The sequence below is a fragment of the Sardina pilchardus genome, chromosome 8 (assembly GCF_963854185.1).
Source record: "Sardina pilchardus chromosome 8, fSarPil1.1, whole genome shotgun sequence".
In the NCBI taxonomy this organism is placed as follows: domain Eukaryota; kingdom Metazoa; phylum Chordata; class Actinopteri; order Clupeiformes; family Clupeidae; genus Sardina; species Sardina pilchardus.
In genome coordinates this window covers 29,582,954-29,600,953 of record NC_085001.1, presented here as the reverse complement: position 1 = coordinate 29,600,953, position 18,000 = coordinate 29,582,954, and the positions used below count along the sequence as shown (strand labels likewise).

The window sequence follows — 18,000 nt, the reverse complement described above, 5'->3', positions numbered from 1 at the left end:
GCATGTTGCCTCAATTGCAAAGTCATGTCGGTATACCCTGTACAACATTAGGAAGATCAGACCTTATCTGACACAAGATTCCACTCAGCTTCTTGTACAGGCAATGGTTATCTCCAAGCTGGACTACTGCAATTCCCTGTTAGCTGGCCTACCTGCTTGCGTATTAAGACCACTACAGTTGATTCAGAATGCTGCAGCACGACTGGTCTTCAATCAGCCAAAGAGGACACATGTAACCCCTCTCCTAGTTACTCTCCACTGGCTCCCTATAGTAGCCAGAATTTAATTTAAATCTCTCACTCTGGCCTATAGGACACTGACTGGATCTGCTCCTAGCTACTTCAGTTCTTTGATGAAGATGTACATTCCCAACCGCCCATTGCGATCTTCTGAGGAGCGTCTGTTATGTCGACAAACCATTCATGCTAGGTCAAACTGTAGATCCTATTCTTCAGTGGTTCCGTGTTGGTGGAATGAGTTGCCCAGTGCTCTCCGTTCCAGCAACAGTTTTGGATCTTTCAAGAGGGGTCTTAAGGCATATTTGTTTAATATGCACTTAGTCTTTTGAGCGTTTGTTATGTGTTATGGTTTGTATAATAGTATTGTTTTGTTATAATTTGTCCATTGTTAGAATTTGACATTTATTCTGCTATTGTCCTTAAATTTAGCCATACCCTATAGTTATTGTTATTATATAATTAACTGAGTGACTTATTTGATTGCTATTCTCATTTCATTGTTTTATTTCTCATTAGGTTAGTGCTTAATTGATTGTTTTATTGATAATATTGCTATTCTCCTTTTTTGTAATTGTTCACTGTTATTTATTTGTATTGTTATTTATTTGTATGTCGCTTTGGACAAAGGCGTCTGCTAAATAACCATAACCATAACCATAACCATAACCATCTTTGTCGGTTCTGCAGACACCATATTATTAGACTGAGCATCTGCCTCCACCTACAGGTATAGTTGAGAAACTACATGCACTGTAATAAACACCACACAGGCAGCGGTAGACAGTATTTTCGATAAATGTATTTAAAAATATGTATTTCAAATCCAAAGTAGTATTTTGTCATTTATTGAATTGGGTTGAAGGGAATTGATTCATATTATGTATCAAAACTCTATAGGTGTGCATTTTTGTAGGTTAAAAATATTTTGGTACCAATACTTTTGACGATTGCTTGATTCCTCATAGAATACCCCCCCCCCCCACACCGACCCACTCACTCAGCCACATGGTCACTTGCTCTCACCCAAACTTCAAATTTGCCTGTTTTTAGTAGAACCTCGGAAACATCTTTGACTGTGATGTGTGTGTGTGTCCTCCGAAGCTAATGGTAAACAAGGAACTTCTTTGAGCAAGGTTAAGCAATGTTCCTGAGTGCTGTTCTGGCATGTCTCTGATGTTAGGCAACTTATCTTTTTCATCATACAAATGGAACACATTGAACCGGTTATGTACCTGGCAACATTGCTCAAAAAAATTGGCCCATATCACCTAAAGCAACACAATGAAAAAATATGTATGCCCCTTGGCATCAATATAACACCATTTATCACTTAGATGGGACCCAGTTGGTTAAAAACTCATTTAAAAACAATTTAAAGTGCCATGAGCATTCCTGATCATCAGCATTAGTCCATGGGCCAGGACCTTACGGTCTCACCAGAGGTGGCAAATATATACCATCTAGAATCATTTTCTAAAAACCCATACTCTCTAGATGTGATATAGCAAGAGTTGGGATTGGACCCACCCACTTTCAGTCCTTTACCTCTATCTAATACTGTATTATATAGGTGAAAAAATTTACAACGGATACATTTTTGCCTATGTAATTCATGGAAAGCTATATAATCCATCTAAACTGTATATTTTCTAAAAGTCTATGCCATCTACATGTGATATAACATGGATTAAGACATATCCCATCATCCCATACACTTTTATGCACCTATACCTACACATAGGTGTGTATTGTGAATTGTACTGGGTATGGATATAAAAGCCAGTAAAAATACTACTAAGCTACCACTTAGAAAAGGTTATCATACCAAAACATATCTCTCAGACATAGAGGATTAATCATTGCTAGATTTTGCCACCTTTGGTGAGACCGACTTCTGCTCTTGCCCATGGACTGTCAAAGTTTTCTGGGCATGTATTGATATTAATGTCAGAGACTTCATGTCAGCATGAGTTTTAAGTTATTTTAACATATTAGAACTGGGTTCTGAGCATTTGAATGCTTTAAGGGCACATTCTGTGACTCTTGATAAGTTCAGTTGTGACTTTGTCAGTATATTTCTGACATTAGCCTATAGTAAGGAGATGTAACAGGCAGGTCAGCATCAGCACTGATCTGTTGACTTATCATGTCTTGTAAGCAGAGAAAAGCTGTTGCCCTCAAACACTGTACAGTCTGATGAAGGAATAGATTAGATAGACAGATATGGAAGCTTTGGAAGAACACCACCACCATGTATTTGGTCTTGGAAGTGTTCAGTTGTTGATGATATGCACCACTCCCTTCTTGTTCGCCTCTAATAAACTCCACAATGCAGTGTCATAGGAAGGAAACGTCCATTCATGTGAATTTTGGGAGAAGGCTATTCAATAAGATCAAATGCTATTTTTCAGGAATTCATTGCATTTGCATTACTGTAAGTGACTATAGTGCATAAAGCATAATGCACTTACAGTAGACCACCCATAGGTGGCATGACATGATTGAGATGTCATTCCATGTTGACCCGGCCTTCATCCGGAAGCGGAAGTTTACCAATGTGTTCCATTCGTTAGCGCACAGCGCAGACGAGCGTGTTTGAAACGTTTAGAAGGTTTTTGAGAAGTTACCCTTTGCCGTTGTATAGTGTAAAGTTACATTTGTATTCATTTTCTCCTCTCCTGAACGGCAGAGGAGGAATAACAGATCTGCGCGTAACTGTAGTGGACCCCTTTAAATAATACCTTACATAACCAAAGTTGAGCTTAATTCATTTGCAGCCGTGTTGATCACGGAACCAACACAGCGAAGTTATGGCGGATGTTACTGCCCGTAGCTTGCAGTACGAGTACAAAGCGGTAAGTTGATTGTTCCCATTCTCAAACATGTAAAATGATGCGTGTTATGCATTGTGTAGATATTTTCGGAAGACCTCTTTATTGTTTGTAAATGGACGAGCAGCAAGTTGATTGTTGTTAGCAGTTAGCCAACTTGGTTACGCACCGCTAATGTTTGTTAGCCTGGCGCGGTGGTTAGCGTTAGCTGGCTAACTAACATAGCTTGCTTGTAAGATTTAATTCTCTGTAAATGCTTCCTAGCATTGTATTACTGTTTATAGAGACTTTTTGACATGAACACATCAAGAAATACACTAAACATGCACACGCAATTACAATTAATATGCGATGCTATAAATACTGCTTCCGGGCCTTCATACGCTACAGGCGTGTGTGTGTGTGAGCGAGAGATAAATAAACAAAAACAGTAAGCATTCAGAATCGGTATGTTACGTATTGGATCGCCAATAGCCCTCTTCGCATACTGTTGCAGTTCTTTCATGAGATTTTTTAGAGACTAGCGTCTAGCAGGACTGTTTAAAATGATATGAAGTAAGTAGGCTATCCTGTATGTATTAAAGCTTATTTTTCCGTCTGCAGAACTCTAATTTGGTCTTGCAAGCGGACCGTTCGCTGATCGATCGCACACGTCGCGATGAGCCCACCGGAGAGGTCCTGTCGCTCGTGGGGAAGCTGGAGGGCACGAAGATGGGGGACAAGGCTCAGAGGACCAAGCCGTCCATGCTGGAGGAGAGACGCGCAAAGTGAGTCACAGCACCTCATCTGCATCTAGGATTGGGCTGATTCTGCTTCTGCAGCTGTTGGTTTGAGTTTGGATTGTCAATAACATCATTATCTGTTGTGACTACACACAGTATTATCCAAATAACTTGCATCCTTGCGTTGACTGATTCTGTTGAGAAGGTCCATATCGACAGGCCGTCAGGGGCTACTCATGTTGGTGCTGTTGCAAATGTTGTTGTTTTGAGTTAGAATCCTGTGATGGGCAGGTATTCAAACAGCCTGTATCAGAGGTCAGACACAATGTTACTGCTTTGACCAGTGCTTGTAAAAGTGGTGTTGTCCAGCCCTGACACTGAGTGTGTGTTGGTGTGCAGGCGGAGGAAGCGAGATGAGGATCGTCACGACATCAACAAGATGAAGGGCTTCACACTGCTGTCGGAGGGCATCGACGACATGGTGGGCATCGTCTACAAACCCAAGACAAAGGAGACCAGAGAGACATACGAGATCCTGCTCAGCTTCATCCAGGCTGCGCTCGGAGACCAGGTACACACACACACACACACACACACAGGCTTAAGAATGTTTGGGCGAGTAGTGGTTGGTTTGTGGCTGTGGGTTCCACCAATATGGATTTTTTTTTTTTTTTGCACTTTCTGTAAAACAGAAAAAACATTGTAGGGGAAACTGATATTAAAGTTGTGTGTTGAATGATACATTTGTAGACAAATGCATGGACTGATATCATGTGCGTGTGTCAGCTCTTACTCTCTGTGAAGTGGTTATCGTTGTCAGAGATGACCTGCATCACTCACTTCCCTCCCCCGACCCCCCCCCTTTCACCCCTGCAGCCCCGTGACATCCTGTGCGGAGCGGCCGACGAGGTCCTGGCCGTGCTGAAGAGCGACAAGATGCGGGACAAGGAGCGGCGGCGCGAGGTGGAGCAGCTGCTGGGCGTCACCGACGACACACGCTACCACGTGCTGGTCAACCTGGGCAAGAAGATCTCCGACTACGGAGGGGACAAGGAGCTCCAGAACATGGGTGAGAATGTTGAAGCAGTGCAGAAGAGCTTTAGAACATGGGTGAGAATGTTGAAGCAGTGCAGAAGAGCTCTAGAACATGGGTGAGAATGTTGAGGCAGTGCAGAAGAGCTCTAGAACATGAGTGAGAATGTTGAAGCAGTGCAGAAGTGCTCTAGATAGAACATGGGTGAGAATGGTGAGATAGTGCAGAAGAGCTCTAGAGCATTGGTGAGAATGGTAAGACATGTAGAGGAGGCAGTGTACACTGGCTGGGGCAACAGTAGGGTGGGGGATATTTAAAATTTGCCCCATGACTGACCTGTGAACTGTTCTTGCTCGTAGATGATAATATTGATGAGACATACGGAGTCAACGTGCAGTTTGAGTCCGATGAAGAGGTAAGTTTGCCCTAAGGTTGCACCCTCTGCTCACGCCTTGCTTGTGTGATTGTGTGTGTGTGTGCGCATTTGTTTGTGTTGTGTGCGCATGTTCATGTGTGTGTTAATGTGTGTAGGAGGGTGATGAGGATCAGTACGGGGAAGTGAGGGATGAAGGCTCCGACGAAGACAGCGAGGGAGAGGAGGCTGACATCGGCAACGCACTGTCTGCTAATGTAAGGATGCACCACATGCATACTATACGGATACCACACGCATGCCGTACCAATACCATACCATACGGATACCATACGCATACCACATGAATACTATAGCACACATGCCACACCGCATATACAGAACACACATACACTGCAGCCACTAAAGTATAGCATACATACTGTAGCATGTATTATCCCTATGCTGTTGCACACATACCACAATACAATAGCATAACACTTTTACCAGCATATTTATGCTTATGACACATCACATGTATTTCTCCAGTGATCTATTCCTGCCTTCAAATCATTTTACAAACATGTGGTTCATGAGTCTTTCTACTTTCTGACATTATCTGACAATAAAGATATTCTGTTCTGGCATGGTCTCATGTTTGTGTGTGTGTGTGTTTAGCTGGGCGCTACCGGTGACGTGATGAGCGCTAAGAAGAAGGATCTGCACCCGCGTGACATCGACGCCTTCTGGCTCCAGAGACAGCTGAGCCGTTTCTATGATGATGCCATCGTGTCCCAGAAGAAGGCTGACGAGGTGTTGGAGATCCTGAAGGTATGATCTCTTTAGTGTCTCCCTGTTGGAGATCCTGAAGGTATGATCTCTTTAGTGTGTCCCTCTTGCAGGATAACCTTCCTCTGATTAGCCTGAATACATACATGTGTCACATGTTTTCATTAGTCACGTTATCACTCATCATTATGGAATATATACATTTACATGTTATCATTCATCACCTTATCACTCATCATTATTGAATATATATACTGTACATTTATGACATTTACATTTATGACTTTTATACAGGTGAGAGATGTGTCCTAATGTGTGTGTGTGTGTGTGTGTGTGTTCTCTCTCGTAGACGGCCAGTGATGACCGAGAGTGTGAGAACCAGCTGGTGCAGCTGTTGGGCTTCAACACGTTTGATTTCATCAGAGTCCTGCGCCAGCACAGACGCATGAGTGAGTCCAACACATACTCACACGCGCACACACACATGCACACACACACACACACACACACCTGTACACACACACACACACACACACACCTGTACCTGTCATCTTAACTTGCTTCTGCATGACAAGACACTAAATATCTTTGTCATGTGGAGAAAACAAAGCTTTTGGGAAACACTGATCAACATCTCTTCCGTCTGTCTATGACATTATCAATCCAACATCAAATTGGTTAACCAAGAAAGTAACAAAAGATTTTAATCGATTATGAAAATAAATATTAGTTGCAGTCCTGTTTGAGGGCGTAATCTTGGCATAATCTCTCTCTCTCACACACACACACACACACACACGCTGGATTATTTCACCTGTCCGTGTCCTAACCATGGTCCATGTGTCCCCCCAGTCCTGTACTGCACCATGCTGGCCAGTGCTCAGAGCGAGGCGGAGCGGGACCGCATCATCAGCAAGATGGAGGCCGACCAGGACCTGTCCAGAGTGCTCTACCAGCTGCAGGAGACCGAGAAGGAGGACATCATCCGGGTGAGTGGACACACACACACGCACACACACACACACACACACACACACACGCGCGTTAGGCTGGGTGTCGGGCTGACCAGGCTTCCCTTGGCTGGGTTGCGGTGGTGTTTAGTGTGAAGGAGGCGGCCCCTAATGCAGGGTGTTCATGTTGGCGAGGACTGTCCATCTATACTCGTCTGGCCTACAGAGATGACCAATGAAAAAGATGAAATGTGTGTGTGTCTGTGAATGGCAAACCAGACAAGCATGTGTGTGTGCTTTGTCCTGCAGGAGGAGAGGTCTCGCAGAGAGAGGGTGAGGAAGTCTCGAGTGGACGACCTGGAGTCTATGGATGTCGACCATGGACAGGTGAGTGTTTGATTCTTTTCTCTCTCCGACACACACACACACACACACACACACACACACACACACACACACACACCCCTACTGCAGGGGTTATTTCAACCTTTCTACATGCAGATTATTGTCAATTTAACACAATGTGTGTGTGTGTGTGTGTTCCTAGTCTGTGGCCCCACGGCAGATGTTGGACCTGGAGGACCTGACCTTCACCCAGGGAAGCCACTTCATGGCCAACAAGCGCTGCCAGCTGCCGGACGGATCCTTCCGGAAACAGCGCAAGGGCTACGAGGAGGTGCACGTGCCAGCGCTCAAGCCCAAACCCTTTGGCGATGACGAGGTGTGTGTGTGTGTGTGTGTGTGTGTGTGTGTTCAATCGATCAGATAATTTTTGATCATTCTGGGCAGCCGTGGTGTACTGGTTAGGGCTTCGGGCTTGTAACCGGAGGGTTGCCAGTTCGATCCCCGACCAGTCCACCACGGCCGAAGTGCCCTTGAGCAAGGCACCCAACCCCTCACTGGTCCCTGATCGCCGCTAGTTGGGCAGGCAGCTCACTGCTCTGGGTTAGTGTGTGATTCACCTCACTGTGTGAGTGCTGTGTGTGTTCACTAATTCGGTTAAAGTGGGTTAAATGCAGAGAAACGAATTTCCCTCATGGATCAAAAAAGTATATATTCTTCTTATTCTACACTGAAGGAGTACAATCTGTCCCATCTCTCATAACGGGTTGTGTGTGTGTGTGTGTGTGTCCATCCATCCATCCTCAGGTGCTGGTAAATGTCGATAAGATACCAAAGTACTCCCAGGCTGCCTTTGAGGGATTCAAAAGCCTGAACCGCATTCAGAGCAAACTCTTCAAGACTGCCATGGAGACCGATGAAAACCTGCTAGTGTGTGCTCCCACTGTAAGTACACACACACACACATTCTCTCTCACACACATACACACACACACACACACACACATACACACTCACACTTTCTGCTCCTGTGTGTGTTTCCAGGGTGCGGGTAAGACCAACGTGGCGCTGATGGCCATGATCCGTGAGATCGGGAAGCACATCAACATGGACGGCACCATCAACACGGACGACTTCAAGATCATCTACATCGCCCCCATGCGCTCCCTGGTGCAGGAGATGGTGGGCAGCTTCGGCAAGGTCAGTCTCTCTCTTTCGCTCTCTCTCTTGCTTTCTCGCGCGCTCTCTCTCACGCTCTCTTTCTTTCTTTCTTCCTTTTTACTCTCTCTCTTGCGCTCGCTCTCGCTCTCTCTCTCTCTCTCTCTCTCTCTCTCTCTCTCTCTCTCTCTCTCTCTCTCTCTCTGTCTTCCTCTTTCTCTCTCCTTATTTCTCCTGCTTACATGGCCCATGGCTTAGGACACCACCAAATAACCACTATATTCACTGTCCTCTTGGCAGCGTTTGGCGAGTTACGGCATCGTTGTGTCCGAGTTGACCGGTGACCACCAGCTGTGTAAGGAAGAGATCAACGCCACGCAGATCATCGTGTGCACGCCGGAGAAGTGGGACATCATCACACGCAAGGGCGGGGATCGCACATACACACAACTCGTGCGCCTCATCATCATTGTGAGTTCTGTGTCTGTGTGTGTGCACTGTGGATATGGTTATGCTTATTTAGCAGACGCCTTTGTCAAAAGCGACATACAAATGAATAACAATACAAAATATAGCTGCAAGCAGCAATGTGGGGGCCAAGCAGTAGGCCGGAGTAACCACGGCAACTCGACGCTGTTGGCTCGATGCGGCAATGCGACATATGGCCGTAAGCAGTCAGAACAAGTTTCATGTCAAACACGTCAAAAGTTACAAGCCAACTTGCATTTTTGCTAATTGAAGCTATCCTAAAGGTCAAAGGTCACCAAATTTCTTGAGCGTCCTCAGGATCAGGTCACGAGTCCATGCACTAAGTTTGGTTTTGATAGATTCAAAGGTTGCTGAGATATGAGCTCACTTCCTGTTTGGTGGCTTCATACCCTCGAGGTCAAAGGTCACCAAATTTATTGGGCTTCGTCCCAATTGGGTCACAAGTCCATATACTAAGTTTGGTGTTGATAGATGCAAAGGCAGCTAAGATATGGGCTCATTTCCTGTTTGGCGGCTTCGCCGCGAATTTCGATTGGCTGCGACGGGCAAACGCTTTTGTCAATTGTTACAGAAATCAAAACACTAACAAGGCATGGTCTGAAGATGGTCTGTGCCAATTTTGGTGAGGATCAGTTGAAATTTGTGACCTAGGGAAATGTGTTAGTGTTTTTGATTAAGTCCAATATGGCGGCCGAATCAATTAGGTTGATGTCACAAGTTGTCATCTGTCGACATAAGTATCTTCCAAAGTATTACTAGACATCACTAGTACATTGTAATTCTAAGCACAACAGCAGTTATAGGCCAAAAAGCATGTTTCTAAATAACAGCGTCTCCTAGAGGTCAAAGGTCACCAAATTTCTTGAGCGTCCTCCTGATGGAGTCACAAGTCCATGTACTAAGTTTGGTTTTGATGCGTGCAAGGTTTGCTGAAATATGAGCCAACTTCCTGTTTGGCGGCTTCGCCACGAATTTCGATTCGCTGTTTTGAGCAAACGGTAATACTTCCGGAGAAAAAAAGCAATTCGTTGGCAAAACATATTCTGCGGATTCTCCACATCAAGTTTGGTGTCGGTCGGACAAAATTTGTGAGAGGAGTAGGCTCTCAAGTGTTTTTGATGAAATCCAAAATGGCGGAAAATCCATCATGGCGGAAAATGACGTCATAGGGTGCGTTGAACTCGGGCAGGTCCAAGGATTCCAATGATACCTGACTTTTGAAAATCGGATCAACGGGTCAAAAGTTACGTGCATGAAGGCACCTCTAACTTTGACCTGTTGGTGGCGCTAGAGGGTTCGAGGTGCCGACATGAAATTTGGTGACATGAATAATGGGACTGTCCCTAATCAGTGTGCCAAATTTCACAACTTTTCACCAGTCGGTTCTATGGGCTGCCATTGACTTCCATGGCGGAGGAATAATAATAATAAGAAAACTAAGAATCACAATGGGTTCCTCGCAGCTTCGCTGCTTGGCCCCCAATTAAATTAACAGTGAACAATTACAAAATAGGGAGAATAGCAATATTATCAATAAAACAATCATTTTAAGCACTAACCTAATGGGAAATAAAACAATGAAAATGAGAAAAGCAATATATTGTGGATGTGTGTGTGCACGCACGTGTGTCTACGTTTGTTTGACGTGTGTGTGTGTACACTTCAGTTATATTGTGGATGTGCGTTTCTGTGTGTTTATTTGACACCTGTGTGTGTGTGTGTGTGTGTGTGTGTGTTAGGATGAGATCCACCTGCTGCACGATGACCGTGGGCCGGTGCTGGAGTCTCTGATAGCGAGGACCATCCGTAACGTGGAGCTGACGCAGGAGGACGTGCGCCTCATCGGCCTCAGCGCCACGCTGCCCAACTACGAGGACGTCGCCACCTGCCTGCGCGTCGACCCCGCCAAGGGCCTCTTCTACTTCGACAACAGGTGAGACACACACACACGCGCGCAGTATTTAAGGGGACAGGACAGGATGCTTAAAGAGTAATTGGCTGCTAAGAGGCTCACACCTGCATCAGTGTGAGAGGTTGTTGAATGTTGCACTGCTACCGGTGGTGGTTGTTGAATCCTGCAGCTGATGCTTCTGTTTGGGGCAGTTACTGGTGGTGGTGCAGGAGAAGAGGGTCCTGCAGTGGTGTGTGTATTTCCATAGGCTCACTAATCTTCATTGCCCTGTGTGTGTGTGTGTGTGTGTGTGTGTTCCTGTGCAGTTTCCGTCCTGTGCCTCTGGAGCAGACCTACGTGGGCATCACGGAGAAGAAGGCCATCAAGCGCTTCCAGATCATGAACGAGATCGTCTACGAGAAGATCATGGAGCACGCCGGCAAGAACCAGGTAGGAACCTCAGCGGAAGAGCCCAGCTCGAGTCAGAGCTTTAGAACTTGCTCCCCTACTACCTGAAGGGCACAGGAGTCCGCTCCAGAGCTTATGGGGCATTCACGCCGAGAACGATAACTATAACCATAACGATACACGCGTTCCCACTGACAAGCGATAAGAAAAATCTCTCCTCGTGTTAATGAATGGGATGGGTTCTGATTGGCTATGAGCTTTTTAGCGTTCTCAAAATCGGTCTGAAAGTGATCCCCGACGATATCGTTCTTCATGTCGTTATAGTTTGTGTGTAAATGTCATTCATATTAACGAGAGTGATATTTGTTTAAAGCTATCATTACAGTTATTGGTGAAAAAGAACTCAGGCTGGACCAAGCCTTACAAACCTAACTCTGTGTGTGCAGGTGCTGGTGTTTGTGCACTCGCGTAAGGAGACGGGCAAGACGGCGCGGGCGATCAGGGACATGTGTCTGGAGAAGGACACACTGGGGCTCTTCCTACGAGAGGGCTCCGCCTCCACTGAGGTGCTGCGCACTGAGGCCGAGCAGTGCAAGGTGAGACGCACACACACACACACACACACACACGCACCTGTATACATACTCACACCTGTATACATACTCACGCCCAAACACACACACACACACACACACACATGCACCTGTATACATACTCACACCTGTATACATACTCACGCTCACACACAGACACACGCCCACACACACACTCACACTAGCATTCCCACTCCCACATACCATTACCCGCTCACACACATATACAAACTAAATAACCATGCTGTGTGTTGTGTTGTCCTGTAGAATCTGGAGCTGAAGGACCTGCTGCCGTATGGCTTTGCTATCCACCACGCCGGTATGACCAGAGTGGACAGAACCCTGGTGGAGGATCTGTTTGCTGACCGCCACATCCAGGTCAGTCTACCACACCCGACACTCCTGGGCAGGAGTCTAGAATGAGAATGTAGATTGTAGAATAAGAATTTAGAATGGTCACATCTCACGGTCTTAGGAGGGGAAACGGTGATCTCTGTTGAACAACAGCACATGTAATAAGTGTGTGTGTGTGTGTTTTTGCGGTTGTGTGTTGTAGGTGCTGGTGTCAACAGCCACTCTGGCCTGGGGTGTGAACTTGCCTGCTCACACGGTCATCATCAAAGGTACGCAGGTGTACAGCCCAGAGAAGGGCCGCTGGACAGAGCTTGGGGCCCTGGACATCCTGCAGGTGAGGAGTGTATACTCACACACACACACTCTTCTTGAATTTCCCCTTGGGGTTCAATAAAGTATCTATGTCTCTCTCTCTCTCTCTCTCTCTCTCTCTCTCTCTCTCTCTCTCTCTCTCTCTCTCTCTCTCTCTCTCTCTCTCTCTCTCTCTCTCTCTCTCTCCTCATGTGCTGTAATATGTTGAATATAGCAGAGCTTTTGATGGGCCCAGTTCTAAGTGTGTGTGTGTGTGGCGGTTTCTCTTTCCAGATGTTGGGTCGTGCGGGCCGCCCCCAGTACGATACGAAGGGCGAGGGCATCCTGATCACGTCCCACGGGGAGCTGCAGTACTACCTGTCGCTGCTCAACCAGCAGCTGCCCATCGAGAGCCAGATGGTGGCCAAGCTGCCCGACATGCTCAACGCAGAGGTGGTGCTGGGCAACGTGCAGACCACCAAGGTACACACACACACACACACACACACACACGCACACACCCTGTCTGAGTGTTCGCCATGTGTAGGGTCTCACAGGAGACGATACTCTCTCACACACACACACACACACACACTCGCACTCACTCACACACACGTGCACATACACACCCACCCACCCTGTCTGAGTGTTTGCTGTGTGTGTGTAGGATGCAGTGAACTGGCTGGGCTACACCTACCTGTACGTGCGCATGCTGCGGAACCCCACGCTGTACGGCATCTCCCATGACGACCGCAGCAGCGACCCGTTGCTGGAGCGACGGCGCATGGACCTGATCCACACGGCCGCCACCGTGCTGGAGAAGAACAACCTCGTCAAGTACGACAAGAGGAGCGGCTCCTTCCAGGTGAGGCCGCCGTGACCGTGACGCACACCCGTTACTGTACGCACACACCGCCGCCGACTTGAGCTTCCAAGGACGCCGTGGGAAGCTTTGGACGCTCTGACGTGGTAGCATTCTACGTTCAATCATGTTCGGTTGCGGTCGTTTGCTGCTGAACCGCGTCATAGCTCATTACCGTAAAGTTGAGTCAATTTTAACTTTCCGCTTGACGCTCAAGTCGCTCAAGATGCCCAAAATCCGTCGTTGACGGATTTGCCGCTGCTTGCAGCTGAGAGAAGCCGGCTTCCATTGAAAATTAATGACTTCCTGAATCTTTGGAAGCTCAAGTCGGCGGCAGTGTGAACGTACAGTTAGCCTTTTAATTACAACCTCATCAGCTCAAACACATATGTGACCCTGTAAAGCGGAACCAGTCGTTTCGGTAAAATTTACTAAATTAAGTTATTGTGCTCACGTGAACGGCCATAAACTAAGCTTTCCAACGATATGTATATCGAGGGTATTACACAAACTATCACTAAGATAACCGTATCCAAAGTTGACATGGTTCTCCTGTCACGATATGCCAGAAGAGGAGAAATCACCTTTTTAAGCGGCGCGTGCACAACGGGAATGACAGCAAATGTGTTGAATCTTTGCCGGGTTTAACAGTCAAAATGTATGTTTTTCCGTGAAATGCGTTCACGATATGAAACTGTAGACTGTATACAGTCGAATTATGCGAAAATGTGAAATTCAACATTTTAACCCGGAAGTTTGTTATTATTGATTTTCTCAAAATAACGTTGTGCGCAAAACGAATGATTTCGCTTTGAATGGTCACATATTGCTCTCATTAATAAACTTTAATGATAACGACAGGAAGAACAATATCGTTGGGGATCACTTTGAGAACAATAAAAAGCTTACAGCCAATCAGAACCAGGTTGTCGATATTATTGCGTTATTTTTCAAATGTTCTGAAAATAAAAAGTGAAGAGAACATAACCTTGAAAACTGCTTGCTTTTTAAGAAATATTTAAGTTTATTCTACTCTAAACGGTGTGTGTGTGTGTGTGTTGCAGGTGACGGACCTGGGCCGCATTGCCAGTCACTTCTACATCACCCACGACTCCATCATGACCTACAACCAGCTGCTGAAGCCCACCCTGAGCGAGATCGAGCTCTTCCGCGTCTTCTCACTCTCCTCCGAGTTCAGGAATATCACTGTCAGAGAGGTAACACACACACACACACACACACACACACACACGATTGTGGATATCTTGGTGGGTGTATGTGTTGACCGCTATAATGGTCACTCTTCCGACTCCCTATCTGTGCTCTGGTAGGAGTGTATGTCTTGGGTAGTGTGTGTCTGTTGGCGGCTCTAATGGTCATGTGGCAGCGCTAATGGTTGTGTGTGTGTGTTCAGGAAGAGAAGCTGGAGCTGCAGAAGCTGCTGGAAAGAGTGCCCATCCCTGTCAAGGAGAGTATCGAGGAGCCCAGCGCTAAGGTAGGCCCATGGGAGACTGGAGGAGAGAGGGAGATGTGTATATTTATATAGCTTATGCAAGTGAGTGTTTCCTGTCATGATCGTGTGTGTGTGTGTGTGTGTGTGTGTGTGTGTGTGTGCGCAGATCAATGTGTTGCTGCAGGCCTACATCTCTCAGCTGAAGCTGGAGGGCTTCGCCTTGATGGCCGACATGGTGTACATCACACAGGTATGTACAGCACCATCAGCACCACAGTCTCCTGGAGCTATCTAGCTGCCCTTAGCAACCCCCATCAGCACCACAGTCTCCTGGAGCTATCTAGCTGCCCTTAGCAACCCCCATCAGCACCACAGTCTCCTGGAGCTACCTAGCTACCCTTAGCAACCCCCATCAGCACCACAGTCTCCTATCTAGCTGCCCTTAGCAACCCGCATCAGCACCACAGTCTCCTGGAGCTATCTAGCTACCCTTAGCAACCCCCATCAGCACCACAGTCTCCTATCTAGCTACCCTTAGCAACCCCCATCAAATTAACTCTCTTGTGTTCTGATGCCTACAAAGTGATGTTGGGTCTGCTCCCATTTGCCAGACCCTGCACACTTACACTTACACTGAGTGCTTAAACTTCTGCACTCTCTTGTAGTAGTATTTACTATAGTGGTAGCATTGCTCCATAACGTCTCCTTTGTTATACACCCTGTGTGTGTGTGTGTGTGTGTTAACCTGTGTGTTCTCTCTGGTAGAGTGCTGGTCGTCTCATGAGGGCCATCTTTGAGATCGTGCTGAGCAGAGGCTGGGCCCAGTTGACTGACAAGACCATGAACCTCTGCAAGATGATCGACAAGAGAATGTGAGCCTAGTTCTTGTAGTCCTTGTGTGTTTGTGTGAGTGAGGTCTGCTGAACCTCTGAGAAAATGTAGTGTGTGTGTGTGTGTGTGTGCGCGCATGTCTTGTTGACCCCCTTGCCTGCGTCTCCACATAGGTGGCTGTCCATGTCTCCTCTGCGCCAGTTCCGGAAGCTTCCAGAGGAAGTCATCAAGAAGATTGAGAAGAAGAACTTCCCCTTCGAGCGCCTCTATGACCTCAACCACAATGAGATTGGTGAGCAGGGTGGCTGTGTGCGTGCGCGTGTGCGTGTGCGTGTGCGTGTGCGTGTGCGTGTGCGTGTGCGTGTGTGTGTGTGTGTGTGTGTGTGTGTGTGTGTTGTCCCTGTACTACCCAGACCCACTGAGATTTAATACCCACCCCCAACAAAACATGGGCTCCACATGAGTATGGTGTGTGTGTGTAAATTGAGATTCCTTACTGGTTACTGCTCCGGATGTGTAAGTGTGCTCCTAGTGTGTGTGGGCTCATTGCTCCAAGTGTGTGTGTGTGTGTATGAATATGTCCCCCCCCCTTACCCCTCTGGCCCTCCCTGTCCACCCGCTGGTGAGCTAATCCGTGTGTGTGTGTCTCCACGTGTCCACTCGCTGGTGAGCTAATCCATGTGTGTGGGTGTGTGTCTCCACGTGTCCACCCGCAGGTGAGCTGATCCGTATGCCTAAGATGGGGAAGACCATCCACAAGTACCTGCACCAGTTCCCCAAGCTGGACCTGGCTGTTCACATCCAGCCAATCACACGCTCCACACTCAAAGTAGAGCTGACCATCACGCCTGACTTCCAGTGGGACGACAAGGTGAGATCACCACACACACACACACACACACGCACACGCACACGCACACACACACACACACACACACACACACACATATTCAATTTGTGAGTAACATCATTCATCATGGGCGTAACCTTAATAAGATGGATATGTAGACTGCTATATTGTTTGAGCAGATCTATGTAGCGAGTCATCATTCCTTATTAAGACTTTGTGTAGATTATATATTCTATTCTATTCTATTATATCATGTTAGCTGTTGTATGTGTTATGTTATATTATCGATGGTAGCTGTTGTATGTAATGAGCTACAAATGCCCTGGTGTGTGTAGATTAGATATATGATATGATATGATATGATATGATATTATAATAGTGTAGTATACTATAACATGGTAGCTGTTGTATGTAGTGAGTTACCAATGAGCTGCTGCTGCTGTTGGCCTTGCTGACGTGTTGGCATGGTGACGTGCGCAGGTGCACGGCTCGTCGGAGGCGTTCTGGATCCTGGTGGAGGACGTGGACAGCGAGGTGGTGCTGCATCACGAGTACTTCCTGCTCAAGGCCAAGTACGCGCAGGACGAGCACCTGGTCACCTTCTTCGTGCCCGTCTTCGAACCGCTGCCCCCGCAGTACTTCATCCGCGTGGTGTCCGACCGCTGGCTCTGTGAGTCTCTTTCTCTTTCTCACACACACACACACACACACCCCAACAGTTTGCATTTGAGTGTACAGTCTCATTTCAGCCTCTGCACAGTTTGAGAGTGCACCATTGACCAGGGTCGTTTATGTGTAGAAACTGACTTCAGCTCTGATTCAAAGCCTAAAGATAACTGACTGTCTGACAGGCAGTGTGTGTGTTTACAAGCCGCATGCACGTCATCGGCCCTGTGATCTGTACTACATTTGCTCTGTAATGCTGTGTGTGTGTGTGTTTACAAGCCGCATGCACCTCCTCAGCCCTGAGATCTGTACTACATGTGTTTAATAATTCACGTGTGTGTGTGTGTGCGTGTGTGTGCTGTCCAGCGTGCGAGACGCAGCTCCCGGTGTCGTTCCGTCACCTGCTGCTGCCGGAGAAGTACCCTCCCCCCACAGAGCTGCTGGACCTGCAGCCTCTCCCCGTCACTGCCCTCCGTAACGCCGCCTTCGAGAGCCTCTACCAGAACAAGTTCCCCTTCTTCAACCCCATACAGACACAAGGTACCCGTCTGTGTGTGTGTGTGTGTGTGTGTGTGTGTCTCTCCCTGCAGTGTTTAATGCAGAGTACAAATGTGTGTATATACATGTGTACAACAGCGATGATAACGTGTTTGTGTGTGTGTTTTCAGTGTTTAACGCGGTGTACAACGGCGATGATAACGTGTTTGTGTGTTTTTTCAGTGTTTAACACGGTGTACAACAGCGATGATAACGTGTATGTGTGTGTGTTTTCAGTGTTTAACGCGGTGTACAACAGCGATGATAACGTGTGTGTGTGTGTGTGTGTGTGTTTTCAGTGTTTAACGCGGTGTACAACAGCGATGATAACGTGTTTGTGGGCGCCCCCACTGGCAGTG

General features: G+C 46.9%; 1 protein-coding gene across 2 annotated transcripts in view; it reads left to right on the top strand.

Moving 5' to 3' along the window:
* The first annotated feature begins 2,816 nt into the window (after positions 1-2,816).
* Positions 2,817-18,000, top strand: part of snrnp200 (small nuclear ribonucleoprotein 200 (U5)) — a 23,946-nt gene continuing 8,762 nt past the window's right edge. Inside the window, exons 1-30 of one of the 2 annotated variants that reach the window (XM_062543537.1) lie at positions 2,817-3,094; positions 3,674-3,837; positions 4,192-4,363; positions 4,669-4,861; positions 5,185-5,240; positions 5,357-5,455; positions 5,856-6,008; positions 6,316-6,415; positions 6,819-6,955; positions 7,226-7,303; positions 7,464-7,637; positions 8,066-8,203; positions 8,303-8,458; positions 8,717-8,887; positions 10,645-10,838; positions 11,123-11,246; positions 11,651-11,800; positions 12,065-12,175; positions 12,354-12,485; positions 12,737-12,925; positions 13,110-13,307; positions 14,369-14,521; positions 14,719-14,799; positions 14,924-15,007; positions 15,523-15,629; positions 15,762-15,880; positions 16,305-16,459; positions 16,919-17,108; positions 17,471-17,644; positions 17,941-18,000. The exon at positions 17,941-18,000 is cut by the window's right edge and continues 101 nt beyond it. In XM_062543537.1, coding sequence (XP_062399521.1) covers positions 3,050-3,094; positions 3,674-3,837; positions 4,192-4,363; positions 4,669-4,861; positions 5,185-5,240; positions 5,357-5,455; positions 5,856-6,008; positions 6,316-6,415; positions 6,819-6,955; positions 7,226-7,303; positions 7,464-7,637; positions 8,066-8,203; positions 8,303-8,458; positions 8,717-8,887; positions 10,645-10,838; positions 11,123-11,246; positions 11,651-11,800; positions 12,065-12,175; positions 12,354-12,485; positions 12,737-12,925; positions 13,110-13,307; positions 14,369-14,521; positions 14,719-14,799; positions 14,924-15,007; positions 15,523-15,629; positions 15,762-15,880; positions 16,305-16,459; positions 16,919-17,108; positions 17,471-17,644; positions 17,941-18,000 — 4,057 coding nt within the window. In that variant the 5' untranslated portion in view covers positions 2,817-3,049. Of the gene's footprint in view, positions 3,095-3,673; positions 3,838-4,191; positions 4,364-4,668; positions 4,862-5,184; positions 5,241-5,356; positions 5,456-5,855; positions 6,009-6,038; positions 6,049-6,315; positions 6,416-6,818; positions 6,956-7,225; positions 7,304-7,463; positions 7,638-8,065; positions 8,204-8,302; positions 8,459-8,716; positions 8,888-10,644; positions 10,839-11,122; positions 11,247-11,650; positions 11,801-12,064; positions 12,176-12,353; positions 12,486-12,736; positions 12,926-13,109; positions 13,308-14,368; positions 14,522-14,718; positions 14,800-14,923; positions 15,008-15,522; positions 15,630-15,761; positions 15,881-16,304; positions 16,460-16,918; positions 17,109-17,470; positions 17,645-17,940 lie in introns of those variants that run through there. The other variant, XM_062543538.1, reaches the window with a different exon arrangement.